The sequence below is a fragment of the Chamaea fasciata genome, unplaced genomic scaffold (assembly GCF_029207755.1).
Source record: "Chamaea fasciata isolate MVZ Bird 193981 ecotype frontalis unplaced genomic scaffold, bChaFas1.0.hap1 SCAF_10, whole genome shotgun sequence".
In the NCBI taxonomy this organism is placed as follows: Eukaryota; Metazoa; Chordata; class Aves; order Passeriformes; family Sylviidae; genus Chamaea; species Chamaea fasciata.
The window spans coordinates 30,371,569-30,399,235 of record NW_027094095.1 but is presented as its reverse complement, the minus strand read 5'-3'; the positions used below and the strand labels follow the sequence as shown (position 1 = coordinate 30,399,235).

General features: G+C 47.0%; 1 protein-coding gene across 13 annotated transcripts in view; it reads left to right on the top strand.

The window, feature by feature from the left end:
* Window positions 1-24,890, top strand: part of DOCK7 (dedicator of cytokinesis 7) — a 93,497-nt gene extending 68,607 nt beyond the window's left edge. For 4 of the 13 annotated variants that reach the window (XM_066192959.1, XM_066192955.1, XM_066192954.1 and 1 more), the window contains 22 exons: window positions 1,714-1,883; window positions 2,697-2,851; window positions 3,482-3,664; window positions 4,074-4,209; window positions 5,227-5,323; window positions 5,794-5,811; window positions 7,620-7,716; window positions 8,507-8,641; window positions 9,270-9,422; window positions 9,875-10,033; window positions 10,301-10,401; window positions 11,155-11,347; window positions 11,817-11,960; window positions 12,734-12,865; window positions 13,432-13,446; window positions 18,531-18,656; window positions 19,494-19,583; window positions 20,393-20,629; window positions 21,244-21,387; window positions 22,167-22,273; window positions 23,198-23,365; window positions 24,715-24,890. In XM_066192959.1, the coding sequence (XP_066049056.1) occupies window positions 1,714-1,883; window positions 2,697-2,851; window positions 3,482-3,664; window positions 4,074-4,209; window positions 5,227-5,323; window positions 5,794-5,811; window positions 7,620-7,716; window positions 8,507-8,641; window positions 9,270-9,422; window positions 9,875-10,033; window positions 10,301-10,401; window positions 11,155-11,347; window positions 11,817-11,960; window positions 12,734-12,865; window positions 13,432-13,446; window positions 18,531-18,656; window positions 19,494-19,583; window positions 20,393-20,629; window positions 21,244-21,387; window positions 22,167-22,273; window positions 23,198-23,365; window positions 24,715-24,757 (2,803 nt within the window). In that variant the 3' untranslated portion in view covers window positions 24,758-24,890. Of the gene's footprint in view, window positions 1-745; window positions 1,016-1,713; window positions 1,884-2,696; window positions 2,852-3,481; window positions 3,665-4,073; window positions 4,210-5,226; window positions 5,324-5,793; window positions 5,812-7,619; window positions 7,717-8,506; window positions 8,642-9,269; window positions 9,423-9,874; window positions 10,034-10,300; window positions 10,402-11,154; window positions 11,348-11,816; window positions 11,961-12,733; window positions 12,866-13,431; window positions 13,447-18,521; window positions 18,657-19,493; window positions 19,584-20,392; window positions 20,630-21,243; window positions 21,388-22,166; window positions 22,274-23,197; window positions 23,366-24,714 lie in introns of those variants that run through there. The other 9 variants (XM_066192962.1, XM_066192956.1, XM_066192961.1 and 6 more) reach the window with 4 other exon arrangements.
* The last annotated feature ends 2,777 nt before the right edge of the window (window positions 24,891-27,667 follow it).

Sequence of the window (27,667 nt, the reverse complement as noted above, 5' to 3'; positions counted from 1 at the left end):
ACAGTCCCAGCAGCTGGACCCTGCGCAGTTGTCTCTGCAAACACTGCAGGGGTGCTTTGGCCATCACCCACAGCGCCCACGCTGCCCATCTTGGCTGAGGCTGCAGGGCAGATGTGGGAAAATGAGAACTGAGCCCTCAGAGTTCAGTGCCAGAGTCAGTTTTGCAGGAGTGTGGGTGGGTGTTGACAGAAATCCAGGCCAGGGCTGAGATAAGGGAGGGGATGGAGGGAGGGCGGAGAGATCGATCTGCTGCCTTATCAGGCAGGAAGAGCAGGGGGCTGCATTTCCTCCTCTGCACCGTGGATCGATCCCCCACGCTGCCCACTCAGCTCTGGGAAAGGGACAAAGAAATCCGTGGATCTCTAGGATGGAATCACACAGCATTGCTTGGATGTTTTCCGTGTCTGCAGTTTTATGGCCTGTGGGATAGTTTCCCTTGAATTTTTAAAAACACGATTTAGGTGCCACTCCTTCAAAATAATACAAAGACTTTTCTTTATCCTCAATCTGAAGGAACCAGTCACTTAAATAAGAGTTTCCTTCCTCATTGTTAAGGCTCTCACTAATTACACAAGCAAGCAATTGTAGGATCTCATTATGGCTTGATTAAAAGCCGCAGGGAGGACCTGCAGCTCTAATAGCTGATGTCCTCCCAGACTGTCCTGCTGCCTTACAGTCAACTTCAAACCCCCCAAAATCCAGTCAAAGCCTCTTTTTTTAACCAGAACTCACCTCTGCTTTTCAGGTAAAGTGGATACTGCCTGAAATTCAGCACTTGTTTTAATACCTCAGGTCTGAACATTGCAGCTTATGTTTTGCTACTGCCTAATGTCTGAGCTTCCTTGGCTGCTTCATGCATGGGGTAAAGTGTCTTCTTGGCTGGTTTGCCTACAGAAGCAAATAGCTGCAGAGAGAAGCTGCTATTTGCTCTGGGAGAGTTTTGCCTCTGCGTGGTGGCTGAGGGGATTGAAAGGAGCAGAGGCTGAGAGAGATTCAGGGGAGTTTTTGTGTTTTCAGGGAGGGTCTCACGTGGTGCCCTGTGGAAGGGCTCTGCCAGTGTTTGCATCTGAATAATGACAGAAGCCATTTTGGCTGTTTTTTTCCTTCTATCCCTTCATGTCTTGGCCATGTTTTATTCAGAATTATGGATCTGTAGTCTCCTGTTTTGGTTCAATAATTGCATGGGGTAGGGTGGGGAGCTGGAGCAGAAACTTCCTGATCATTTGATTAAAGCAATGTTCTGGCTTAGGAGGGTTTGTCTCTCTGTAAATGGTGCTAAATAGAAACAAAAAAAGAAAACAATGAATAGTTTTACTGAACCCGCTGTCCTCTCAAGTTTCTCTCCCTGTTTTCCATATTCCCTAAGTTGTTCTAATAGTTTTCAGTAGATTCAATGCTTCAGCGTAGCAGTAGCTGGAACTTTGGGGGTTTTTAATGGAAAATATGAGACTGTTCACATTATACTGGGTGTGCATTCCTCAAGATATTTTTGCCCATTTCACAAGGCACAGTAAAAAACCAGCCATCTGTAAAATCCATGGGAGATCAAAAAACCACATGCAACGGCAGTTTGCGTGAAGTTAAAAATAAAAAAACGGGAATTTTTTTTTTTTTTGTTTCTTCTTTTCCTTTTTGAAGCCCCTTAGTTACAAAAGAGACTTTGCTTTGAAGATATTAACTATTAGTGTGCATGACCCAACTGTCTTTTAACAGTTTATTTGGATTGCATAAGAAGGTCATCAACATGGTACACAACCTGCTGTCCAGCCACGACTCGGACCCGCGGTACGCTGACCCCCAGGTAAAGGCCCGGGTGGCAATGCTGTATCTACCTCTGATTGGCGTGATCATGGAGACTGTGCCTCAGCTCTATGACTTCACAGGTATTTGATATTCTCTGCCTTGCCTGTCTGCTCACCAGACTTGGGTGTTTGGGTTCTCAAATTGAATTGTGAACGCCTTTGCTGTCGGATGAAGTTGTTTCTGAGTTGCGATTTTGACTTTTTTTCGTGTTTGTTTTCACTTGCAAGATGTGCCTTCAATGCTTGTTAGCACTCAAAAGTTGCATTTGCCCACTTGTTGGCATGGAATTAAAAAAAAAGCAGTGCGTTTTAGTTTACATCCCACTGGCTGATGTAAATATAGAGCCAGCTTCCATCCATGTCTCTGACCTCCTTAAAATGTCACCTCTCATACTGTACCCGAGTCCCTAAATCCAAAGGATAAGCGGAGTTCCTAATTCCGAAGGATAAGCAGAGTTCCTCTTCTTCCTCCTCTCATGTGCTCCATCAGCAGTTCATTTTCAGGGCTGCTTTGCAAAGTGTCCCAAAGAGCAGCAGAGGTTATTTCAAATCAGGACAGGGACTCCAATCAGGAATAGTTTGGAATTTAGAGCTCTCCTCTGCATCCTTTGAGTTTAATGACACAATAAAGCTGCAAGAAAGGGTTTGGAGTATTCAAAGGGACAAAACGTCCATTGTTAGAAGGGTTTAGGTACTGAGGTTGTTTGGGTTGCCTTTGGGAATTGCTTTCTTTGCTTTCATGCCCTCAGATCATTGTCCTGTTCTTCGTGGGACCCCTCGAGTGGGGTGATTTTCAGTTTGCATTCCAGTTCAGTGAGATCCGCACTGTGGATGGAGTCTGGGGGGTGAAGCCTTGGGTTTGGGGCTTGACTAAAGTCCTTTATTTCTCTGCAGAGAGTCACAACCAGCGGGGGAGGCCGAGCTGTGTCGCCGTGGACGATTACGAGAACGAGGGTGGCAGCATGATCAGCCAGACAGTGGCCATGGCCATTGCAGGGACTTCTGTCCCCCAGCTCACCAGGCCCAGCAGTTTTCTACTCCCTTCTTCGGTACAAACCCATCTCTCCCCATTTCCTGACCCTCAGTCTGTGTCAACCAGCAAATACTCTGCAGGTTCTGTGGGGACCCACATCAGTTTTTGTAGTTGGGTGCGCAGAGGGGCAGCAATGGGGACAGTCACATTCCTGTGTCTATATCAGAGGGGTATAAGAAAATGCCAAGGAGGGATAGAAATCAACAAACCTCAGAAAGTGGGAGAATTCTCTTTCCTGATAAAGATTCTCTTGTTCTGAAACAATCTTACAAAAGCCCTGTGAAGTGCAGTAGTCACTATGAGCTTTAAGCCCTAAGAACAGATTCTACCCCAGGTAAATCCCACCTAGCTGAAGACAAGGAGGGGCCATTTCTCCTGTTCTCTGCACAGAGATGGAATCCTGATTCTTGTAGCAGGCAGACCCTTCCATTTCTACCTTCTCTTGCCTTTACTCCAGGACCATGACCCCATTTTGCTGGGATTTAGGTGCACTCTCAGTGAGACGCTGATAGATGCGGGAGATAACATGGAGCCCCTCTTAACCCCTGAGCTGCTGAGGTTATCACAGTTATCTCAAGGGAAGAAACTCCGCTGTGTGGTGATTGGGATGTGTGGGTGTGAAGCACTGTCCTGACCTGTGTTTCAGAGTGGCAGGCAGCACTCCACCTTCTCAACAGAGTCCAGCCGCAGCCTCCTCATCTGCCTGCTCTGGGTGCTGAAGAACGCGGACGAGAGCGTCCTGCAGAAGTGGTTCACTGACCTGTCAGTGCTGCAGCTCAACCGCCTGCTGGACCTGCTTTATCTCTGTGTGTCCTGCTTTGAGTACAAGGTACTGCCAGCTTGGAACCTCCTGGAGTCCCTCCTGGGCCCTGCCGAGGACCTTTAGGCTCCCATCCTTTACACGACTGCAGAAAGGCATTTCCTGCTCTCTCCAAAGTATTTCCTGTGTTCACAGTCCCAAGGCCAGGCTTTTCCCATGTTTACTTCCCAGCCATGTGAGTGTCTGTGCCTGGTTCCACTTCTCAAGCAGTTTGTGCTCTCATCTGGGGGCTGCTGCAGTGTCACTTTGAAAAGAGAGTTTTCTGTAGCAATGCTGGAATCCGAGTGATTTATCTACCTACCAATCTAATCTGTATTCCTTTCCTACTGCATGTCTTTAGATCTTTTGAGTTGTTAACTCTTAGCAAATACCCCCAATTGAAAGAATCTTCCCTCATGGTTTTATTTGGAACTTGCAGGGCAAGAAAGTGTTTGAAAGAATGAACAGTCTGACGTTTAAGAAGTCAAAAGACATGAGAGCCAAACTCGAGGAAGCAATTTTGGGCAGCATAGGGGCAAGGCAGGAGATGGTCCGAAGAAGTAGAGGACAGCTGGGTAAGTAAAGGAGTCCTCTGTGCCATCCCTTTCTTTCCAAAAGCTGCCCCTCCCATCCCCAACAATTATTTGCACCCATTTGTGGTGTGGGACACAGAGAGGCCCCTAGGAAAGCTGTTTGCAGCATCCTTCCCCGGGTCTGCAGAATCTCTACACTTCTCCTAAACGGCAGACAATTTATTTGCTACTTGGTTGCCTTTTTAAGTGAGACCACATGTCAATTAGGGGTTGTTCTTGCCTTAATTTTTTTCCGGTGTAGCACCTTCTAGAGTGTCCTGTTCAAGGATCAGATAGGAAAACAAACGGCGTGATCTTGCTCTGACAGCTCTGAAAATGCCTGGACATTTCTGCTGCCTTAAGGAGAATTGAAATAGCTGTAGCTGGGCTAACAGGCACCTTCTGATGATTTTTACTGCTTATAAAACCCAGGAATTTTTATGAGCACCCAAAATTCAAAGGGTGGCCCAGGGGTTAGGACAAGGATCAGAACTGTGGTTTTGTCTCCTCCTCTGCCACACGAGCCTGTCATTGTGGGCTAAGATGAATAAGTAGTTTAGAGCCACAATTAAGGAATCACTTCAGAGATGGGAACCTTAATTTTTTTTCTTAATGTGGCCAGATTACTTTTATTACTTGAAATTCCCCTGCCCTCCCAGCAGTGAGAATAAAAAAACTGAGGTGGGAAAGGGGGTCTTGGCACCACCCTGAGAACATTCCTGGGTGCCAGTTGAGGACAGCAGTGTTGGAATGCTGAGGGTTGGCACTCTCAGGCTCCTTGTGCAGTCCAAGGAAGGGACTCCTTTCACCAGTGAGTGTCTCAGCTCTCTCTGTGTCTCATGCCACTCAGCAGTGACAAAATTAGGGCCACGTAGACATCCTGGGTGGGTGCCACAGAGCCTCAAGCTGTAGGAAATCATCTTTGTTGCCACCTGCCACTTGTGAGCAGATCTGGAGGTGCTGCTGGTGCAGCAGAAATGAGCATCAGCTGACTGCTGTTGTTGTGCTGTTACCCTGCAGAGAGGAGCCCTTCTGGGAGTGCTTTTGGAAGTCAAGAGAACCTGAGATGGAGAAAGGATATGACTCACTGGCGGCAGAACACGGAGAAGCTTGACAAGTAACTCTGCCTTATCCTTCTGCTCCACCCGTGTGCCAGGGCCTGTCAGAGCAGGGTCTCCCTCCCCAGAGGTCACTGCCAGCAGCCACTCAGCCCTTGTGCCAGCAGGTTGGAGCCCTCAGATGAGCAGGGCTGGCATTGCAAAAAAAAAAAAAAAAAACCAGAACCAAAAGCAAATAGCTTTTACTCCAGTGCTGCCCTCCCAACTCTTTGCCTTTCCACTGTCCCTTACTCCCTTAGCCTTCCAAATCAGATTTAAAGGGATTTAAACAATCCATTACTATCTTGAAACCCTGCCCTAAGCTGTAATTTAGAGGGAAGATCCATTAAGAGTTTCCACAGATAGCATTTATATCTCATGTCATGTTTCCTTTATTCCATAAGAGCATTCTGGAGTTCTCAAAGCTCGCTTTCCTTTCCTGTCCTAATCCATCACTTTGATTGTTTTTCCACATGTGCTGTGCTTTTAGAAGCCACAAACCAGCCAGGTACTGTAGCATTGGTGTGCAGTTCTTATAAATTGCCATTTTGACCATCTGCAGACTCAATCATCACAGCGTTGTTTGTGATGCTTGGCAGAACTTCTCAGTGTGTGTGTGTGCAACTGACTGGAATGAGCTCTTTTGGCTTATTACACCCATTTCCTTGACAATTCCCTCTCTTGGTGTGGTTTAATCCAGAGGGCTCAGGAGTTGTGTTTGAGCTTTGCTGTGCACGTTTTTTGTCTCCTCAAATTGCAACCTGCAATCTCCTTCCTCCCAGCAAGAGTTGTTCCTTATCCTAGGGAAGCAATCTCTGCCCAAGGGAAACTCTGAAGAAACTGAGGAATGGGATCCTCAGAGCCCAGATGGAGCTCAGGCCAAATTTTAACCTTGCAGACACTGACTCTTCTTGGAGTGGAAAGCAATTCTTCACAGCCTTTAGTTGTTTTGTCCCACACAAAAATGTCATTTCTCCTTATGACAAGCAGTGGCTTTTTGTCCAAGGCTCCAGTCCTGTTGAGTCGTTGGAAAAGCCAAATGACCAGGTTATTCCTGCTGATGAAGTGATGGAGATGTAAATTCCAGAGTCACACCAGATTAAAATTTGGCCTGAAAGATTCATCAGTTCACTGCCAGCTCTGGGTCTGAGCCCTGTCCTTCCCAGAAGGACCTCAAGTACACATGTAACAGCTGGGGATGGTCAAAGGATGGTGTCTCACCTCACAAAATGAGCTGCTTAGATAAAACTCTCTAGGGCTGCTTTCTAACCCCTGCTTGCTGTGACTGGGTCTGCTGTGTCCTGTGTGTAGGTAGAGCCTGGCCCTTTGAAACCCCATAAACAGGACTTCTCGCTCCAAGAGCTGTGCACACCTTGCAGCTGCTGGCATTTTCTGCAGATGGTGTTATTTTATGTGGGGCCAGGTCCCAAAACTTCCTGCCCTGGAGATGTTGGGAGTGTGAGCCAGCACCCAGAGGGCGTGGAGTGTGGCAGGGAAGGGCTGCTGCAATACAGCTCCAAGAGCCAAATCGCTTCTCCCTCTTTCTGTGTATTTTTCTGGGATTTTGGTCACCCTCCTGCTGGGATTTGGCCTGGCACGAGTCTGTCAGAGGTGGCACCTGTGGCAGGCCAGGTCAGGGTTGGGCTCTTTCAGTACACCACTGGATCTCTGCCCAGTGCAGCTGGTGCCACTGGAAGGGGCTGGTTGTGCTGAATTCCTGGAGCCACACGTGTGAGTGGGTGTCTGGACTTTGCAAGGCTTTCCAGGAAAGCTGGCATGGAGCAGCAAAACCTTGTCCTTCAAAGAGAGGAAGTTGTGCTTCAAGTATGAAATGCAGTGTAGCTTGGAGAGATAAGATAGCAGCCTGGCAGGCTGCAGTGTGCTGCTCCCAGTGCAGGTTCCCAGCTCGTGTAGCACCACCGTGTGTCCACAGCCTGCAGCATAAAGCCACATGTCCTGTTCCTGGTTGTGCTGTCGCATGCCTAACGGTGCTGCTGAGCCAATTTGGAGTTGGACTGGCCTTCTAAACTGTTGTTTTGTTCCTGGGAGAGCCATGAAGTGTGAGAGAGAGCAGTGTGAGCTCTCCAAGCATGATGAACGTGAAGCCTCTGTAAAGTCTGTACTTGTTAAAAACCGAGTTTTCCTTCCTGTCCTCTCAGGGGGTGCATTGAAATATCCTCGTGGTGTTGTCCAGTGATAAATATACAAACTATAACTGGGAGTGTCCTGCTAGTGAGAGAACATTTTTGACTGGAAAATATGTAGGTCTGTTCCTTGATCAGGAAGTAATTTTACTGCTTTGTTTTCTCTGATCAGATCGAGGGCAGAGATAGAACATGAGGCACTCATCGATGGGAATCTTGCAACAGAAGCCAACCTGATAATTTTGGATACTCTAGAGATAGTTGTACAGGTAAGGTTGATACGGAAATGGAGATGTAATGGCATTACACTCACCTGGCCAGGCAGCACTTTGGTTAAACAAAACTGCCTCGGTGCTGAGAAAACTGTTCAGCTGCAGCAGGAAGAGGGTGATGCCTCTCCTAATCCCAGCCTGAAACAATCAGGTTTTACATTACAATACCTTCCTTCAGTCTTGAAATTGAGGATTTGAAGATTCTTCACTCCTTATAGTATAAGAAATTGTTATTCAGGAATGAAGTGTAAAAATCTCCAAATCTTGCCCTGTCCCAAGCAGTTCCTCCAGTTCCTCCCAAACCTGCCTCAGATCACTGGGTTCCAGGTCAGCCTCCTGGACCTGTCCTCACTTTGTCCCCTGATTCCTGTACGAATGAATCTGGGCACAGGCTGGGAACAGGCAGGACCATGCTTCCCAAGTCCATCTCTGATCTGCAGAGAGACCCAGGAATCCCAAAGATTGTACTTTGTGCCTGAATAACCCAGCTAGAGCCCAGCTTTCCCTCTAGCAGAACAATGTCTCCAAAAGTCAGAGCCTCACTGGGGACAAAGAATCCCCATTTCCACCTGCTCTATCCATGGATCAGGTGTTCCTCTCCTGGGGGTTGGCTCAGGGCACGGCGGTTTGGCAGCCCCAGCTGAGTGGGTAATTTCCACATGCAAAGGGCTTTTGCTCTGAGCTGTTTGCTCTCTCCCACACACACAGGCACTCGGGAGGTTCACTTTTCTCCTCATGGAATCCTGGATCCCTGTTTTTCTCATGGAATCTTGGTTTCCCTTTGCAGACGGTGTCGGTGACAGAGTCCAAGGAGAGCATCCTCGGCGGGGTGCTCAAGGTGCTGCTGCACAGCATGGCCTGCAACCAAAGTGCCCTTTACCTCCAGCACTGCTTTGCCACACAGAGAGCTTTGGTCTCAAAGGTGAATCCCCTGCGGGGGCTGAAATCCACCCTGAGCAGCACTGAGGGAGGAAGGCGCTGTTTCTTCCTTTGCGCGGGGTCACTTCCCCAAGAAGTTATTATTTTGGGCAGTTAGTTTTCAGGCAGCGTAGCCTGGCTTGGTTTTCGTGGGCAGTACCTGCATTTCTGCATTTTGGGGTTGTTTGCACCAAAAAGTACAGCTCACACACCGTGGGTGGGATGTGGGTTCCTGCTGGCTGGCACTGAGTAGGAAAAGGCACCAGCTCAGTGGGGAGCTCAAGGCACAGGTGGGGTTTAAGCTGGACAAATCTCACTTTAAATGGATTTGTTTCCCAGTGTCTGTAGGTGTGTGGGGAGAAGCTCGAAGTTTTAAGCCTGAGCTTTTGGGAGTGATGTAAATCAGTGTGAGGGTGTAGATGTAGGAGCAAGTTGGAAGGGAAGGTAAAATGAGTCGCCTTCCAGTGCTGCCAGTTTTGCCTAACTGTAAAGTGATTCAAATGAGCATCATTCCCCTCAGAACAGAGGGATTGGGCTCCCTCCCATTCCAGTGCACCCTCACTGCTGCCTGTCCGGCCGAGGGCTCATTCCTGCCTGTCCAAGCACCCATTTCCTCCCCTGCTGTTTTCCAGTTCCCTGAGCTGCTGTTTGAGGAGGAGACAGAGCAATGTGCAGACCTGTGCCTGAGGCTCCTGAGGCACTGCAGCAGCAGCATCAGCACCATCAGGTCCCACGCCAGTGCCTCCCTGTACCTCCTCATGAGGCAGAACTTCGAGATCGGGAACGTGAGTCCTGCTGCTCTTCACTGGGTTCTTGCAGATGACGGGGTTGGGGGCTGCTGGCTTTGGGTACAGCCCCCCACAGAACTGGGGGACACCTGTGAGGGGATTGACGGCAGCAAAGATAACAGGATTCCAGTTTTTAGGCTTGACCAAACCAAAACCGACTGGGATCAAGGATGTTTCATGAGAGCATCGTCCTGTTCAGGGCGTGTGAGAGGAGACCATGTGGAAACAAGCAACACTAATAGTTTTGCAGGAGAACCTTTATCTGGAAGTAATCATCAGATTAGGAAGTTTGGCAGCAGCAGGTTTATTTTAATCACTGCTCTGAGCCTTTTTCTCAAAACTTCAGCTTTCTTTCCTCTGTCAGGTCAGGAGGAGGGTGCCATGACCAAAGCACTGGTTTTGCACTGTCTGCAGGCTGCTGAAATACCATAACAACATCTCTGTTGCAGAACTTTGCCAGAGTGAAGATGCAGGTGACCATGTCCCTCTCATCCCTGGTGGGGACATCCCAGAACTTCAATGAAGAATTTCTGCGACGTTCCCTCAAGACTATTCTGACATATGCTGAGGAAGATCTGGAGCTCAGGGAGACAACGTTTCCTGACCAGGTAAAAGACATAAACCACAAGACAAGTAATATGTAATTCATTAACGGGCTGTGCCTAAACCTCCATCTAGAACTGGAATTTGCTTGCATTCCCTGAAAAGGGTTTGGGGTTTGGTTTTTTTAATCATCAAATCACATAAAACTCGGGACTTTGATTAGTTCTGACAAGATGCAAGCACACAAAGATTCAGGGTGACCGTGTTCCTCACATAACAATGTGTAGCCCAATTGCTATTGCCAGTTCTTTACAACAGGTTACTTTTCACAGGTCCAGGATTTAGTGTTCAACCTCCATATGATCCTGTCAGACACAGTTAAAATGAAGGAGCACCAGGAAGATCCAGAAATGCTGATTGACCTGATGTACAGGTAGGGTTGGCACTATAGGGACAGGAGATGTCAATGCTGCACTTTTGGGCATTACAGGACTTGATTTTGGAGCAGTTCTGGGTCTCACTGCTCACAGAGCAGTATGTGCCTGTCTGTTGTGTTTGAATGTGGTGCTGAGGGGTTTTGTTTGGCATTTAGGCAGCTTGTCTCGGATAAAAGTAGTTTTCATTCCCCAGCCATCCCTGGAAATCTCATCTTCCACCTGAGTAGAGAACTCTCCCTGCTTGCTTCAGGGAAAACCTGGGGGTCTTCCAGCTCCACCTGCTTGCCCAAAAGGCTTTTTGGTGGTACATACAATGGTGTCCATATGCAAAAGATATTCCAGAGCCAAATTAAACTACCAAGTGCCAAATTTCATGGTGCTGTCTGCACAAATGACCCTGAAGGCTTCTTGGTGGTCAGCAGAGGATTTGCTGTAGGGAGCCAGGCAGGTGTGATCAGATTGTCCCACACCTTTGGATTGCCACCAGCCTCAGGTGAAACATGGGCTTCAGTCAAGAGTTTCAGCATCACCCACTGCTCACCCACCACTGACTGGCTCAAAAATCTGTAGTTCAGGGTGACTTCCCATCTCAACAGCTGTTGGTCTCAGGAATTTCCAGACAGCACTAAGTAGGGGGGTTGATGTTTAAGCAGAAGTGACTAAATACCGTGTGGAAAAAACCCTGCTGAAGGTCTGTGCTGGTTCAGAAGGAAAGGCCACGGAATCACAGGGGTTTTCTCTCCCCGTAGGATTGCCAAGGGCTACCAGAATTCCCCCGACCTGCGGCTGACGTGGCTGCAGAACATGGCAGGGAAACATTCCGAGAGGAGCAACCACGCCGAGTCCGCCCAGTGCCTGGTGCACTCTGCAGCCCTGGTGGCCGAGTACCTGAGCATGCTGGAGGACAGGAAATACCTCCCTGTGGGCTGTGTGACATTTCAGGTGGGCTTTATCCTCTCCAAGGGGTTTTTGGGCTTTGCTGCTGAGGTACAAAGTGTTTCCACGTGCTGAGAGTTCCGTGCCTACAGCCCCAGACCGTGCTCGCTGTTTGTGGCATGAATGAAATGCTGCTCTGAGAGAACAGAAGTGTGTATTTTATACATATGCTCTACAAAAATAGATATATTTTATATATACACGACAAAAATGGAAACATTTTACATATATACTCTACAAAGATAGAGAGCTATCTTTTACGTATATACTCTACAAAAGTAGAAACCTGTATTTTACATCTATACTTTACAAAAATAGAAAGCTGTATTTTATATATATACTCTACAAAAAATAGAAAGCCACTTCTATGGAAATGGCAGGATTTGACTGCAAATGGGCTGCCTTTCAAAGTATTGAAAGTGTTGAGTGTTGTTTAAATTGAGTAAATGCTTTTTTCCCTCTCATATCTCCCCAGAACATATCTTCCAATGTTTTGGAAGAGTCAGCGGTTTCTGATGATGTTGTGTCCCCTGATGAAGAAGGAATCTGTTCTGGGAAGTATTTTACAGAAGCTGGTCTGGTGGGATTGCTGGAACAGGCTGCAGCATCTTTCTCCATGGTAGAAGACTTCCATTTCTTTACCTCCCTTCTCCAGCAACCTCACACTGCTGGGCAGTAGGAAGGAAAATGTTTTCTCTCCTGAGTGTATAATTCTATTGTAAATGCTTAATTTGCATGGAGCAATTGGAGTTTTAATTGTTTAAGACAGCCTGGTTTGCCCTGTGGAGTAAACCAAGGAAAACAAGTGAATTAATTCCCACTGCACAACATGAAGTGTCATTCAGGGGGCTTAAGCACAAGCAGCAATAAATCCAGGGTGAAAACCTGGAATTCCTGCTAAGTCACTCTATGCAGTGACTGCCCATGATGGGCTGGACTCACTCCATGAGAGAGATCCTGAGGATCTTCCAAAGTCCATCTCTCCTGAAGTGACAGAAGTGGATGCAGAAGTCACACGGGCTGAAGATGTGCTGAACAGAAAAAGCTGAAACGTGCACTTCCGCTTTTCCATATTTAATTCCCATCGATTTGGTTAGGGTCCTGTTCAGCTTGTTTTGCTCTTGTGCCTGTATCCATCCAGAATATCCCAGGATTGGTTGTGTTAATGATCCTGATTACTGACAGCAAAGTGTAATGCACCAGGCTCTTGATTTCAGGGGTAACTGAGGGTTTTATTCCATTTATCTCTGGGTACATTTTAAGAAAAGATGTGATAATCTCACAGTGGTGTCTCAGCCACTTTTTCATTTTGTAGTTTTATCGTTTAAATGCTGTGTGTGTAATTCTGGCTGTTGAATTGATGGAGCAATCTGATGGGCCTTGTTTTTGTAGGCTGGCATGTATGAAGCAGTTAATGAGGTTTACAAAGTCCTTATTCCTATTCATGAAGCCAACAGAGATGCCAAGAAGTTGTCTACTATTCATGGTAAACTGCAGGAAGCATTCAGCAAGATTGTTCACCAGGTAATGGTTTGAATTTTCAGCTGCAGGGTGAATTGTGAAGAAACTTCAAGTGCTCAGTGCAAGGAAAATGAAAAATCATTATTCTCAGATTCCAGGAGAATTGTCAAATGATGATCCACAGTAAATACAAGGATCATTAACAGGTTTTTTTTCCTCTGGAATTTAATACGAGAGAACATCACATACCAAGATTTGTTGTAACTTCAGAACTATCCAAGAGTTAAAAATTCCAGTTTATCCTTTCAGATGTTCTCTTAAACTGTGTTTTGCATGCTGGGAAAACCCACTGTACCTTGCCTTTAGGCTGGTAGGTAACATCCAGAAATGCTGGGGGGTTTATTTGTTTGTTCACGTGGTGGTTAAAGAATGGAAGGAACCTTTCCAAACTTGGATGGTGCAGAAGCCACCAGCTTAAGGGCTGTGCTGGGCCAGAGGAGCTGCTTTGGATGCATGATGACTTAGAACCGTTGGAACCAGTGCAGGGTTATTGCTGGTCATGTTTTGGCCTTTGAAACTCTTTTTCTTTTGGTTTCTGTGACATGCCCTTTTTACTTTTTATCACACAGAGTACTGGCTGGGAGGTAGGTAACTCCATCTTAGTTAGCAAAGAACACTAATTGAGTTTCCAGATGACTCACGCCAACGCTTGCCCACATGTGCTAGCTGTGGGTATTTCTGTTGCTGTCTGCTGTTTAAAACAATTCATTAACCAAAGAAATCCCAATAAACCGTGGTTGTAGTAGGAATTTCTTCATAAGCAGCTGTAGGTAGTGCATGGATGCTGACGTGTTCCACTAATGAGGTTCTTTGGTGAATGAGCCACTGTATCATCACTAGTTTGTTTTTATAATTCGTTTATATTTCTTTCCATCAGCATTGACACAGACAATCATCCCTCCATACCATATTTTCACCCCACCCACAGGGGTCGATTTAAGCACCAATGCTCAGAGGTACCAAACACCAACCTGGTTTGCTGCAGGTGCACCTTTGACCTCAGAGGAGAAACTGCTTCCTTCTGTGCCCAGTCAATTTATGTAGGGGTTTATCTGGCAGTAAAAGGGCTCAGTTGTGTTAACTGGGGCCAGTTTTGCTGCCTGGGTTTTTGAGGAGGCTGTCTGCTCACAGTTTCGCAACACACACCACGAGAACCACGCTTTGGGGTTAAAAATAGACAAAGCAATTGATTAATCTGCAGGGCCACTTTGACTCCAGCCCTAGTCCAGTTGGCACAGTGGGTGCATGAGCATGGAGAAGAGTCAGAAAGCACTAAAAAGCTCTGTGAATATGATGTTATTTCTTTAGACTTCATCTCTACAGTTTATTTTTGCTTTTCTATGGATCAGGCAGCTCATATTGGGCCACCTCCCTCCAGGTTTCCACCACACCTTTACTGAACTGAGGCTGAGACAATAAAAAAAAAAAAACTTTGGCGTTGTAATAATTTAGGCTGGTGATGTCTGAATGTCAGTTTCAATTCCAGCCTAGCAAAAAATAAATAGAAATTGAACAGCTTAAAATAAACCCTGACACTTCAGGGCTGGCCCTGGAAGTCGTCCCCTTGTCCCCATGGAAGGTCCAGGCAGACAGAGCCCAGCAGAGAACCTGTGCTAGGTGTGGAAATGATGTGAAAGTGTTCAAGCCAACACGGCCTGTGAGCATCTGTTTTATTATTCTGCCCCTAAATCGACCCCTGGAGAGACTCCTGCCATTGGTTATGATTCTAACACCACTTGGTCATGTTTTACTGCATGGTAAAAGACACCCTGGGTTCAGCTCTCCTCTGTCATCGTGCTCCTTCATTGCCACACTTTTTCTGACCTTTGTGCTTTGTAGCTTTCAGGTTTGTTGCATGTTTTGCCCCCCCCCCCCCTTATTTTAAATATTTTAATGGATGCTCGCCCCCCCCACCCCCTTTTTTTTTTTAATTTTAAAATTTATTTGCTGCCAATTTGCTGCTTGTTTGTTTTATGGAATTTCCCTAATTAAATACTTTCTGTTTTCTCCTCTATCGCCCTGGTTGCTGACCCTCCTCCCCACTCTTACTATTGTCTGTTGTGGTAAGTTCCTACTTGTGGAATTTTTTTTCCCTTTCTCTGCCCCTTTTCCCCTCCACCCCCCACCTCCCCTTTTTGGTTTTTTTTTGTTTTGTTTTACACTGTGGAACCCCCAGTTTCGTTTTAGCAAAGAGCTATGCCAACAGCAGCACCCCCCTCACGGCACAAGGAATGTGGTGTTGCCAACTACAAGCACTTGCAGTGTCCTGAGTCTGGCACCGGAGCATTTCTGAGCCCTCCTTACACACACCAGCTGATGGGCTTTGTGTGTTTATTCATGGAGCAAATGTTGAATTCATTCCATTTGTTTGCTTTCCAGTTAGAAAAAGTTAAGGGAAAAATCTTTTCATGCTGCGCCACGAGAATTTTCAAACTCTTCTTGAACTGTGCAGGGGGAGGTTGTCAGTGGATAACAGGGCTGCAGGAGCTGATTCTTTCCCCAAAAAAATCAATATTGGAAGACTTGTAGTAGTTGGCAACACTGCAAAGGACCTTGGTTTAAAATTGAGCAGGAGAATAACAGTGCTGGATTTGGTAAAGATGGGTTGAATTCTGCATTTTGAAGGAGCTGCATTTGTTCCTGCACCCTTCAGTCAGCTGCTGCAGTCTTGGTGAAGGAAGCAGATGATCCCTCTTGCATCTGATTTATCTTTTTTTTTCCCCCCCAAATCTTGTTGGCAAAGCTTTTTGTGTGCGTGCAAGAGATAACCCCAAAACTTTATTCCCAGCAATTTGGAAAGGTATTTACCATGCATAATAACAAATCATGAACCTTCATAAGTCATGGTGGCTGTTACCTGCTCTGCCAGTTGTGTGATGGCTATTCAGTGTTCACCTTCATTCTCTTCTCCTCCCCAAATCCTATTATTTTTTGATAAAATAATAGGAGATACGATGCTTTTAATAATTCCTCCCTCATATCTGCATTTTTAGCTCTTGCCAGAAACGAGACCACGGAGCATTAAGTTATTTGTTCAGTTTTCCCTGCTGTGGCTGGGAAGTGGTTTGGTGTTGGCTGAGTTTCAGAGATCCCAGTCCAGGGCCATCCCCTATCCCTAATGCCAGGCATGGAGCTGATCCCAGGCAGCTCCTGAATATCCCTGGGAGGCCTGCAGTGGTCTGGAAGTGTTTTCCCCAAAAGGATTTGCTCCCATTCTCTTGCTTCCAAGCTCAGATTCCCAGCATGAGTCCCCTCAGGGGCTGACAGTGCTCCTCACTGCTGGCTCTGGGATCCCTTTAACTGGGATTCAGCATCTGGATTTACCAGGGAGAGCCAGAGCAGCTGGTCTGTGTGGGGGTGAGCTGGGAGCTGACCTCACACAGGGACAGGGAATCTCACCAGGTTCCTCAGTGCCCCAGAACTCTTTATTTTTTGCATTTAGTCAATGCCAGCAGAACTCCTCAGTGATTTATGCTGATCAACAGAGAGCATTCTCTTCCTCCCTTAGTATTTTTACCCTGCCTGTAACAAGGAGCTGCCTGAGCAGGCGTCCATGGCAAAAACTCACCTGTAGGTGAGTTCTGAAAATTCTTCACACCCTGGAAACCCCTGGCCAAGGAGAAAGGAAAAAGCTCATAATTAGAAATCTGTGCCAGGGTTGGGGCAGGATCCCCCAAACTTCCCTGTGGAGCTTGGCCGAGCCTTGTGCTGGCTCTGGGGAGCTGATCCATGGCAGACACAGAGTCGTGGAATGCTTTGGGTTGGAAAGGACCTTAAAGAGCATCAGGTTCCAACCCCACCTCGAGAAGGATATTGAGAGAGGAGCCCTGGAGTCAGAACCTTCTGTCTGTGACAGTGAGGCAGGAGCTGGAAATGCTGGGTGTTGAGGGATTTTAGTGTGGGTAACGTTATCCCAAACATTTGAAAAGGCAGTGATGAGGAAAACAGGGTTCAATCCTGCATGGACGCAGAGGGATGGGCACTGGACAAGGACAGGCAGTCCAGGGAAATGGCAACATCCAGTAAAACAGCAACAGCCCTGCAGCTGGAGCTCCCACCCTGGGAGGGAGTGCTCCTGGGATCCTGGGGGGTGATGAAAGCCCTGGCAGTGGGGCTGGAGAAAAGCCCCTCTCTGCAGGATTCCCAGAGGGCCAGGCTCTAGAGCAGGGTCCAGGGAGCCTGGGCACAGCCAGGTGTTGCTTTTTTGGGATGAAGGCTGCTACTTACCCCAGGTGCCTTCAGGAGGGTAGAGCTCAGCTCTGAAATGTCAATTTTTGGCCCTCAGGCACCTCCAGGAGGATGCTCCAGAGTTTCCTCCAGCCAGGAAGAGCCAGTGGCCATTTTTTTTGCAGTCTGGAGTTTGCCTGAAGGGGTTTTTTTTATTTTAGTTTGCCTTATTTATCCTCTTTGCCTTCCGTAGATCATGTTCACCATCACCACAAGAGATCAGTTTTGCCATAGCAAAATACTAAAATAAAACCTGGCAGCCAGGCCACCTGTAAGGGCTGTTTGAAGCCAAAATCTAACCCCGCTCAGGGACACTGAGTGTCCTAAACTGCATCACACTTTGTCACGAGAGTAAAGGTGAACATTTTGGAGTTTCTTGCTGAAAGGCATCCCTGGTTTGTGCATGCAGCGTGAGTTCTTTAACAAAAACAAGGTGTGTTTAATTTTTAAAGCATTTTTCTTCTCTTTCTCTCTCTCTCTCTCTCTCTTTTAATCAGATTTTCTCCGTTGCCTTTCCAGCAAAAAATCTTTCTTGTTTCTCTACTTTTGTTGCGTTTCGGGGCCAAATTCACCACTGGCTCCCCTGGAAGCAGGTACATGGCACAGGATTGCATCTGCTTTCACCAGGAGTGACTTTGGCCCTCTCTCCTAGACAGTGCCTAGAGAGTGTAACACCTCCCAGCTGGAATGCTGGTTCAAAAGCACTTGTGTGTGTGTGTGAGTGAGTGAACTGGACATTGACTTGGGCCCAACCCTGCAATTCCTGGAGGGTGGATTTGGGGGGATCGATGCTGGGTCATTCCAGGGGTGTCTGACCCCTTCAGGGTGTCTGCACAGGCTTTGGAGAGCCTCAAATAATGATCCCAACAATGATCATCTGCCTCTCAGAGACATCTGATGCTTCTTAAACTGAAAGAAAATAGATTTAGGTGAGATATTGGGAAGGGATTCTTCCCTGTGAGGGTGGTGAGTCTCAAGTTCCCTGGAAGCGTCCCAGGCCAGGTTGGGCATTGGGACTTGGAGCACCTTGGGATAGTGGAAGGTGTCCCTGCCCATGGCAGGGGTGGCACTGGATGGGCTTTAAGGTCCTTCCCAACCCAAACCATTCCATGATTCCATGCTGGCACCTCCAGGCTCCTCCTGGGTTGGGAGAAGTCATTGCAGGGTTGGGCTGATGGTCGTAACTGATCCATAGAATTCCACGTTAGTTTATAATTCCATTGTGGTGTTTGCTGCTAAATGCATCCATGCTGAGTTCCAGGTGTGGTTTTTGGTTCGGTTTTTTTTTTCCTTTCCCTTCTTTCTTTCTAATTTTTTTCCCTTGTTTTTTAATTTCTTTTCATTTTGCATAAATTCAGGAGCCTGCCTGCAGCCGTGCTTGGGGGTGTGCCTGTCTCCACCCTGAAATAACCTCTTGTTTCTCCATCCCTAGGATGGAAAGAGGATGTTTGGCACCTACTTCCGAGTTGGTTTTTATGGAACTAAGTTTGGAGACCTGGATGAGCAAGAGTTTGTTTACAAGGAACCTGCAATAACCAAGCTGGCTGAAATCTCCCATCGGTTGGAGGTGAGAGGGTTTCACTGGAAGTTTAACTGCTTCCCATCAGTTGTTTCACAGGAACAGCCCCTTGGAAAAGCAGTTTGGGTGTCTGAGAGCTGGGGCTGGTGTCTCCTGCCCTCCTGCTGGTGCCACCTCTGAGGGAGGAGAGGAATTCCCTGATCAGGGAGAGGCTCTCCCTGAGAATTTGTGGTGTTCCCATTATTTTTTTCCTCCAGTAGGGTCTTTCCAAGGCACAGACTGAGTCTTTGTTAGTCTCTTCTTTATCTTGTCCTCGTGGTCCATAATTCTGCATTCCAGATGTCCAACCTAAACAGTCCCTCTCTCTCTCAGGCTTTGTTCATTGAAACACAGCAGAGCTGGTTTATCAAAACTTAAAGCTTCATTAATTTTGTGCTCCCACAAAAGTAGGTTATGACAATGTTGCTAAGTGATGGCTGAGAGCCATTTAAGAATAACACAGTATTTATAATTAATATATATAGGTTATGATTAAAACAGTTAATTTAAATGTTAATTAAACTCATTAACTCGAATTTAAACATTCTATCATTTCCAACACCAGTGGATCCCAAACTGACCCGTTCTGGTTGCGCACAGCCACAAAACAAACCCAAACACCTCGTTCGGAACCAGGCGCTGTTGGAATGCTCTCCTGCTTTCCAGGGCTTGTTTTTTTTTCCCATTGCCCCTGGAATGTGACTGCTGGAATTCTCCTGGCTTCAGCAGATCACATTCTGTCAAAGGCACGTGGAGCTTCACCTCCCCTGAACGTGCCTTTGCCTCCCAGCCCCCGTCAGGGCTGCATTTGATGTTTGCTTTCAGTTCCTTCCTCCTTGGTTGTAGGGGTTTTATGGAGAACGCTTTGGGGAGGATGCGCTGGAGGTGATCAAGGACTCAAACCCTGTGGACAAATGTAAACTTGATCCCAACAAGGTAAGGGCACAAGTGCAGGTGTAGAAGTAGAACAGCTCCTGAATGCCTGAAAATGCAGTGGGACAAATTCTCCCCTGGATTTCACCATGTGGGCAGCAAAATCCACGTATTGAGCATCTTGTGGCTGCTTGGGGGGAGAGTCTGGGAAAATAATTCCAGCAAGGGATGCAGAATTGGCCATTCCCTTCCCTGCCCTGGTGGTGGTAGGTGGGAAGGGAGGAGGTGAAAGGACAGAGGCTGTGCTGGCCTTGTTCTGCTGGGTGCAAGGAAGGAGGGGCTGTGCCATTCCTCGCTTTTGTGCAGCTGCAGCATTTTGTCACCTTTGTGCCACGTCCTTGAAGTGTCACAGAAAGAGCAGGAGCAGGTCTGGGAAACAGGACTGTGGCTCAGGGCAGGGCATGACCTGCAAGGAAGGGTTTAGGTTGGATGCTGGGGAGAAATCCATTGTGAGGCAGCGAGGCCCTGGCACAGCGTGCCCAGGGAAGCTGTGGCTGCCCCTGGATCCCTGGAAGTGCCCAAGGCCAGGTTGGAGCAACCTGGTTTAGGTGAAGGTGTCCCTACCTGTGGTAGGGGTGGGCTGGATGGACTTCAAAGTCCCTCCCACACAAACCATTCCACGATTCCATGCTGTGAAAGGCATGAGAAGGGAAGGCCAGTGAGCTGTGGTTTACCCAGCCTCGGTCCCTCCAGCGTGAGCGGGATTTTTGAAGGCAAAACCCAGGCCTGGTTTGTGCACTGGTGGCACTGGGAGGACACAGATCCAGCAGGGACAGTGCAGCTGAGGAGCACGTCCCCTGCTGCCCCTGCAGGCCTACATCCAGATCACCTACGTGGAGCCCTACTTCGACACGTACGAGATGAAGGACAGGATCACCTACTTCGACAAGAACTACAACCTGCGGCGCTTCATGTACTGCACGCCCTTCACGCTGGACGGCCGCGCCCACGGCGACCTGCACGAGCAGTTCAAGCGCAAGACCATCCTCACCACCTCCCACGCCTTCCCCTACATCAAAACCAGGATCAACGTCATCCACAAGGAGGAGGTGAGGCTCAGTTGGGTGGGAAATGGTGCCCGGCGATGCAGGAGGCTCCTTCAGCTCCAGCTTGGCTTAGGTAGGAGCTTCTCGCTGTTCCCATTCAGCCCAAACCAAGCCCAGACTGATTGAGGGATGTATCTGTCCCATCACCTCCAGAGCTGGTATGTGCAGGGGCACTTGGAGGGCTCTGCAGGCCGGGCTGGATTGGCGTTGGAGCAGCCTGGTCTAGGGAAGGTGTCCTGCTTGTGGTGGGGGTGGAATGGGATAAGCTTTAAGGTCCCTTCCCATCCAGACTTCCCATGATTCTGCGATAATTTTCCAAGGGTGAGCAGGAGCAGATGTGGTGGCTGGGACACTGTGAGCGGTGCTGCAACCCTGCAGTAACCTTCAGGGCCTCTCAGAAACATCTCAGACAGCTCTGGAGTGCCCAGAAACACATCTGAAAACCTTTTCTTGATGTCACCGAGCCAAGACGATGCATTTCTGAAGTCCTGCCAGTCCTCTTGGTGTCCTCCACCCCTTTGTGGTGCCACCCCACTGTGACCTGGGTGTTCCTGAAGGTCTGTGCCTGGTTGCCAAGCTCAGCCGTAACAAAAATCCTCTTCTGCCTTCATGCTTAGATCATCTTGACCCCCATCGAAGTCGCCATCGAGGACATGCAGAAGAAAACACAGGAACTGGCTTTTGCCACCCACCAAGACCCTGCAGACCCCAAGATGCTGCAGATGGTGCTGCAGGGATCAGTAGGTACCACAGTGAATCAGGTGAGGATCGCTGTCCCAGCTGGACTCTCTGCAAGTGCCCAGCCTTGGGCCTGAATTCCCTTGGAATTTTTTCCCTGTTCAGTCTGTGGGATGTGTTTGAGGTCACTGGTAGGTCTAGGCCAGCTGTTCCCAGTGATTTTGCTATTTGAGTAAGAGTCTTGAAAACATGGAAAGAGGCTGGGAAGAAACATCCCTCCCTCAATTATCACTCCTTCCTGGCACTTGCAGTTGTTTCTGCCTGCTCCTCTTTCCTAAAAGTTTCCCTTTGTTAGCCAGGCTCTGCAGGATTGTGTCCTGCTGTGGATTTTCAGCAAAATGGAAAGCAGTAGAGAAAAACTGAAGGAGCCTGAGTAGAGCACAGTGCACAATCTGGAAAAAAAAAAAAAAATCATCTGGAGTTCTGAGTGCTGGGTTGAGTTTGTGATGCTGGCAAACACTCCCTGGCTTCCATCTGCATTGTTTAAACTTTGCCTTAGTTGTGAGTTGAGCAAACTTTGTCAGGAGTCCTTATAAAGGAAAACAAATGGAGAATCTGTGCAGTTTCTCACACTGTTTTCCAAAAGCAGAGTTTTAAATAAAACAAAGCAAGGCCTAAAAGAGACTCAGTTGTCACTGAGGTTGGTGATTTACACCAGATTTCCCAGCTGCAGCTCTTCAGGATGCTTTGTGTAAGGAAATGTTGTGTTTTGTGGGTGTTTTCTATGCGGCTGAACTTTCTCCAGTGACTGGATATGACAGACAGTTCCCAGGAACTCACTGTGCCCCTTCTTCTCCTAAAGGGACCATTAGAAGTTGCACAAGTTTTCTTGTCTGAAATCCCCAACGATCCAAAACTCTTCAGACACCACAACAAACTCCGGCTCTGCTTCAAGGACTTCACAAAAAGGTATGGGAAGGGTTCCCAAGGCACCTGCCAGGTGCCACCCCAGGCAGGGACACTTGCAGTGACCCTGGTGTCCCTCCACCTGCCCAGATTCCCTGTGCAGCTCATTCCTCACCTGCCCAGCCCTCCCCTGTTGGTGCTGCTGCTCCGTGGCTTCGGGGGGGGCTTTGCTGTTTATCAGGAAGGAATTGATCCCAGCTCACTTGTGAAGTGTCCCAGAAATCACAACAGGCCAGAACTCCCAGCCTGGCAAGGTCAGGAGGAACTGCTGGACTGGCCAGGAGATGACATTCCCTTCTGAAGTGGATTTCTCCAAGCAGAGCAGAGGGATGCTGGCACAATTCCCTGGAGAAATGTGCTGGCTGCTCTACTTGAGTCATGCAAACTGCAGGCTCAGTGCAGCATCTTATACAGCACCAAGAAATTAAGAAAACCCCACCAAAATAATTAAAAGTAAAATGCTGTGAGCAAATAAATCCAGTGGAAGCATAGTTTTCCCTTGTGAAATAAATGGCTTTGCTGATAGAGTTGTTTTCCTACCCTTTATTTAAATGATATCTGTGCAAGCAGAGGAGCTCCTGATGAACATCCCTATTTATTAATCCCTCCTGATTATATCCATCTTTAAATCCTCTGGGACTGGAAGTGGCCCTGTGGAAATGAGCTTTTCATTTCTCTTCAGAGAGGATAAATGGATCTGGAGAGTAAATGACAATAAAAAAGGAGTTGTCACTCTGGAAGTTGGAGATGTGACACCCTCTCCTTGCCCCCTGGACACGAGGTGGTTCAGCTGAGCCTTGATTACCAAAAGACAAGATAAAGGCCATTCCCTGTGATCCCAGAGGGACAGAATGGATGTTTTTGGATTAACAGACCTGTAGGAAGGGGGTCTCTGCATGCCCAGCTCTGACAGGGTTTGTCCTGCAGGTGTGAGGATGCCCTGAGGAAGAACAAGAGCCTGATCGGGCCGGACCAGAAGGAATATCAGCGGGAGCTGGAGCGCAACTACCACCGGCTCAAGGAGGCTCTGCAGCCCCTGATCAACAGGAAGATCCCACAGCTCTACAAGGCAGTGCTGCCTGTCACGTGCCACAGGTGCATATTTGGGCTTCCTCTGGGGGCACAGGGTGTGAAACTGAGGGGTCTGAACTTCCCGGGATCCTGCGCCATCCGGTGGTTTTCAGTCCTGGCTCTCTTGGCCGTGTTCGTCCCTTTTTCCTTCTGTCCCTCCTGAGAGCACATTCCCTTCCCAGCAGCTGTGGTAGGTGATGTTTGCAAGGTTCCTTTTGTTCCTCAGCTAGGACAGTTGGTTTTTTATTTTGTTTCCATCCTGCATCCCATTCTTTTTAGATGCAAAACCACCCTCAGCATGGCAGGACTTTATTCCCAATGAAACTGGGATCAGGTGCTCCAGGGGGGAAAAATTGTTGGTGTCTTCTGTGCTGGAAGACCAGGAAGCTGGAGATTGGGTTTTGTGTGAGACAGGACAAAAAAATCCCAGTGGGAATCACAGAAAGGTTTGGATTGGAAAGATCTTAAACATCATCCAGTCCCACCCCCTGCCATGGGCACCTTCCACCAGAGCAGGATGCTCCAACCTGGCCTGGAAAAATTCCACATGGGGAATGGGGTGACCAAAACCTCCATGTGCAGGTCATGGATGAGCAGGAGGATTTTGGGTACAGCCCCTTTCCAGCCAGGCTGTGGCTCCCAGAACAGGGACAGGAGTGGTTCCTAGCAGGAACCCTCCAGGGAATCTGTGACTCCCGTGGAGTCCCCCGGCAGCAGGGCAGGGCTGGATGTTCCTGGAGCTGAACTGAGGGCGTTTCTGAGGTGGCTGTGAGTGCTGCAGGAAGGTGCCCTTCCCTCCCTGCCCAGCTTTGGGATGCTGGGAGCTCTCCCCAGCTCTGTCCCCCAGCTGTTCCCAGGCAAATTTTCCTGGCTGGCATGGTGGGAATACCAGAGCTTCCCTCCCCACTCAGCCAAAAACCCTACAAATGCTTTTGGTGTTGGAATTATTATCTGATCTTCCTGCGCAGGGAGCCTAATACAGGTATGACATAAAATATCCTGAAAATCAGAGAATATCCTGAGTTGGAAGGATCCCACAAGGATCGTCGAGTCCAACTCCCAAGTGTTCCTGGCAAATTCCACTTCAGGGATGTGTTGGAAAGATTTAAATAAGATTTCAGTTGTGCAGGTGGTTTGTGCTGCTTCTGTGTGTACACAGGAATTAAAGTTCCTTTCAGTGTTCTGGATGATCCCAGATACAAACCCAAACCCAATTCCTTGGAAAAGCAATGAGTTTTAATGCCAGTGGACTTAATTTTTGTTGTAACCAGCTCTAGGAAATACTGGAAATCAATTCAGAGTCATTCGTCTGGTGAGGCTTCTTATTTCACCATGGAAAATCTGAGCTCATCATTGTATTTTCTCTCCCTCAGAGACTCCTTCAGCAGGATGAGCCTTCGCAAAATGGAAATCTAAACGAGTTAAAAACCAAAATAAAACAAAAAAAGCACTTAAAAAATTAAGGTTTTGAAAAGAAAAAGAGCCTTGTTATCAGCGCTGGGAATCAAAGAAGTTTTATTGTGAAATAAAACTTGGACTTCATCCTGGACATCCCACACACCTCTTCCTCCATCAAAGTGTTCAGTGGCCAAAAAAATCATTCTGAATTGTCAAATGTAGACTTCTTAATGTTTGAAAAGAAAAAAAAAAATCATGGCAGTGGTATCCAGAGTATTGGTGATGAGCTGTAAACTTACCTGTTTTTTAAGGCATTTTTATGACTCAAAGGTACACTAAACGCATTTACCTTTATTTATAGCATTACCTAATGTTAAATTTATTTTACTTTTAGTTCCTATATTTAATTTATATTAGGACCATACGCAAATGCATTTTGGAAGTTTTTAATGTAGTGATGATGCTGATGGTTATTTTGATGGTACTATTAAATATGTGAATGTTTACACTTTAATTCCCTGTGCGTTGGACTTCAGGGCTCAGCATCCTTGGGGAAAAGGTTCAGAGCAAGGTAAGTCACGGTAACAATAATTAACCAAGTGCTGATTGTTTATTATCCCTGTTCTTTTGCTGCAAACAAAAAAGAATTCCACCTGTAGCCAGCAGCAGATGGAGGCACAGCTTGGTACCTCTTCACCTCCTTCAGTCCATCAGGTGAAGTGTCAGCTTCACTTGTGTGTGTTCATGGATATCTCCACCAGCTGGGAGGTCCCAGCATCTCCTCACCCCTTGGAATTAGCAGTGTCCATGGAGCTAGACTGATTTTGTGTCCATTTTTTTAAACTGAAAGCCTAATTTCACAGGCCAAAAGAACCTAAGAGGGTATCACAGTTTAAAAGGGTACAAAGCATTCCTTGCACTGCTGGTTACGTGAGGAAGGATGTGTTTTACAGCAGGTATTTTGGGGTCTAACACAGCACCTCGAGGAAACATTAGATTTGGAGCTGAGTCCACAACTCCGAAATCTTGTCCTTATTATTTTTCCTCTCTGGTGAACAAAGTCCCCTGGAAGAGGTGGTATGTGGTTAAACACATTTGTTCTCTCTCCGTAACTACCTAAATATGCATAAAACCCCAGATATACACAGAAAACCTGAATTTGATAAACATACTCTTTATATAAAATGAGTTTATCCATGAAGTGCCCCCTTTCTGCAGCAGCACTGAAAGGTTTAGGCTGGGGAGGATCTTTTTTATTTCTTCCTGATACTTATTTTAGGTTATGGGAGACTTTTCCCATGTTCTCTTATCCCAACAGCTCCACAGTGCTGGTGTTTTGTGTGCTTTTGAGTGCCAGGCTCTGAAGGGTTCCCCGGAACAGAATAATCCTGAATTAACTCTGTGTCACGGGGTAGAACATGGGAACACCTGCATGGAGTTTCCTGCAAAAAGAAAACAACCTTTTTTTGGATATTCCAAGGCCTCTTGCAAAGCCCAGGGGTGTTGACAAGGCCTTGGAGGTGCTTCAGGAGTCAGGGAATCTCATAATGGAAAATGTGAAGGAAGGAGGGAACGGCTTTGGGAGAGATTTACAGGAAGAGGCATTAAAAATATTTACACAGTTCAAACAAATCCCAGTTGCCATGAAAGGATGAAACTTTAATTTACAGGGATCCTGCTCCAGGACAGGAGTTACAAACAACAACTTCAGGGGGGTGGCGAGTGGTGGTTGAGTGAATATCCCAAAAATCCACCCCCAGTCCCTCTCCCTGTGCCAGAGGTGGAGTTTTCACTCAGCATCTTCCAGCTGAGGCTGTTTTCTCTTCAGCTGCCACAAAGGATCTCCTCCCAAGCTGTACTGGGATGATGGGAGGCAGCTGGGTCTTCCTTCCATCCTATTGTGGTGTAAATAATGGTTATTTTGTTTCCATGGGACATTCCTGATGCTGCAGTTGAATGAAAAAGATAAAAGTCTTGCGCCAGGTGTGGAAAAATAAACTTCCATTTGCAGGCTGAAATTCAGCAAAGCCTAAAAAATTGCATTCTGTAATGGGATTGGGCTGCCCTTGCAAGGTAAGATTACTGATGTTTTTGTAATGCAGCTTTTTATTGGTTTAGACTCTGAAATTATTTATTATTATGGTGCAATGCTTTGGAAAAGTGTATTTTGTCATTAATTTTTTTACGCTGCAAAATCAAGGCCTGTACAACAATCAGAGGTCAAACCTAACATGGGGAAATACAGTAAAAGGGATTTTTCCTGACTTACCTCCATGTTTATACAACATTTTAATAAAAGATAGTAAAAAATAAGTAGTGCAGAATTAACTAGGCAGAGGTTTTTAGGGGCTTTCCTGTCAATAAATTAATTTATAGTGGAAAAAGGTGAAATATATCCAGGGCATAGTCACAGCCTGCAGTAACACTTGATGTCATTCCATCCATCCTGGGATAGATTGAACAATCTCCATTTTTGAGTCATAAAATTTTAATTATCAGTTTATAGGAGTCACCTTCAATTCTCTGACAGACAATTAGGGATTTTCATCTCCACTATTTAGCGCAAATGTTTTTGGGTTTGCCATGTTTCCCCTTAACCTCACAACTGGAGTCAAAAAAAGTACCTTCAAATCAGGATCTACTGTCCAAGAACCAGCTAAAAACCACAGGATGCATTCTAAAAGCACTTGAATTCAGTTTCTTTAAGGTAATTTCCCAGGCTTTTTGTAACTGTTCCCTTTCTGCTTTCCCCTCTCCAAACACAACAGGCTGCTCTGCTTGTCTCAGATGTGGATCATAACTCTTTTATTTCGTATGTACATTCTTAACAAAGCATCAAAGCCAAATGCTCTCCTTTCCCCCCAGGTTTCAGGGAGCTCCAGGTACAAATGAATTTTAGTTAAAAGGTCACCACTAAGTTCCCAATCC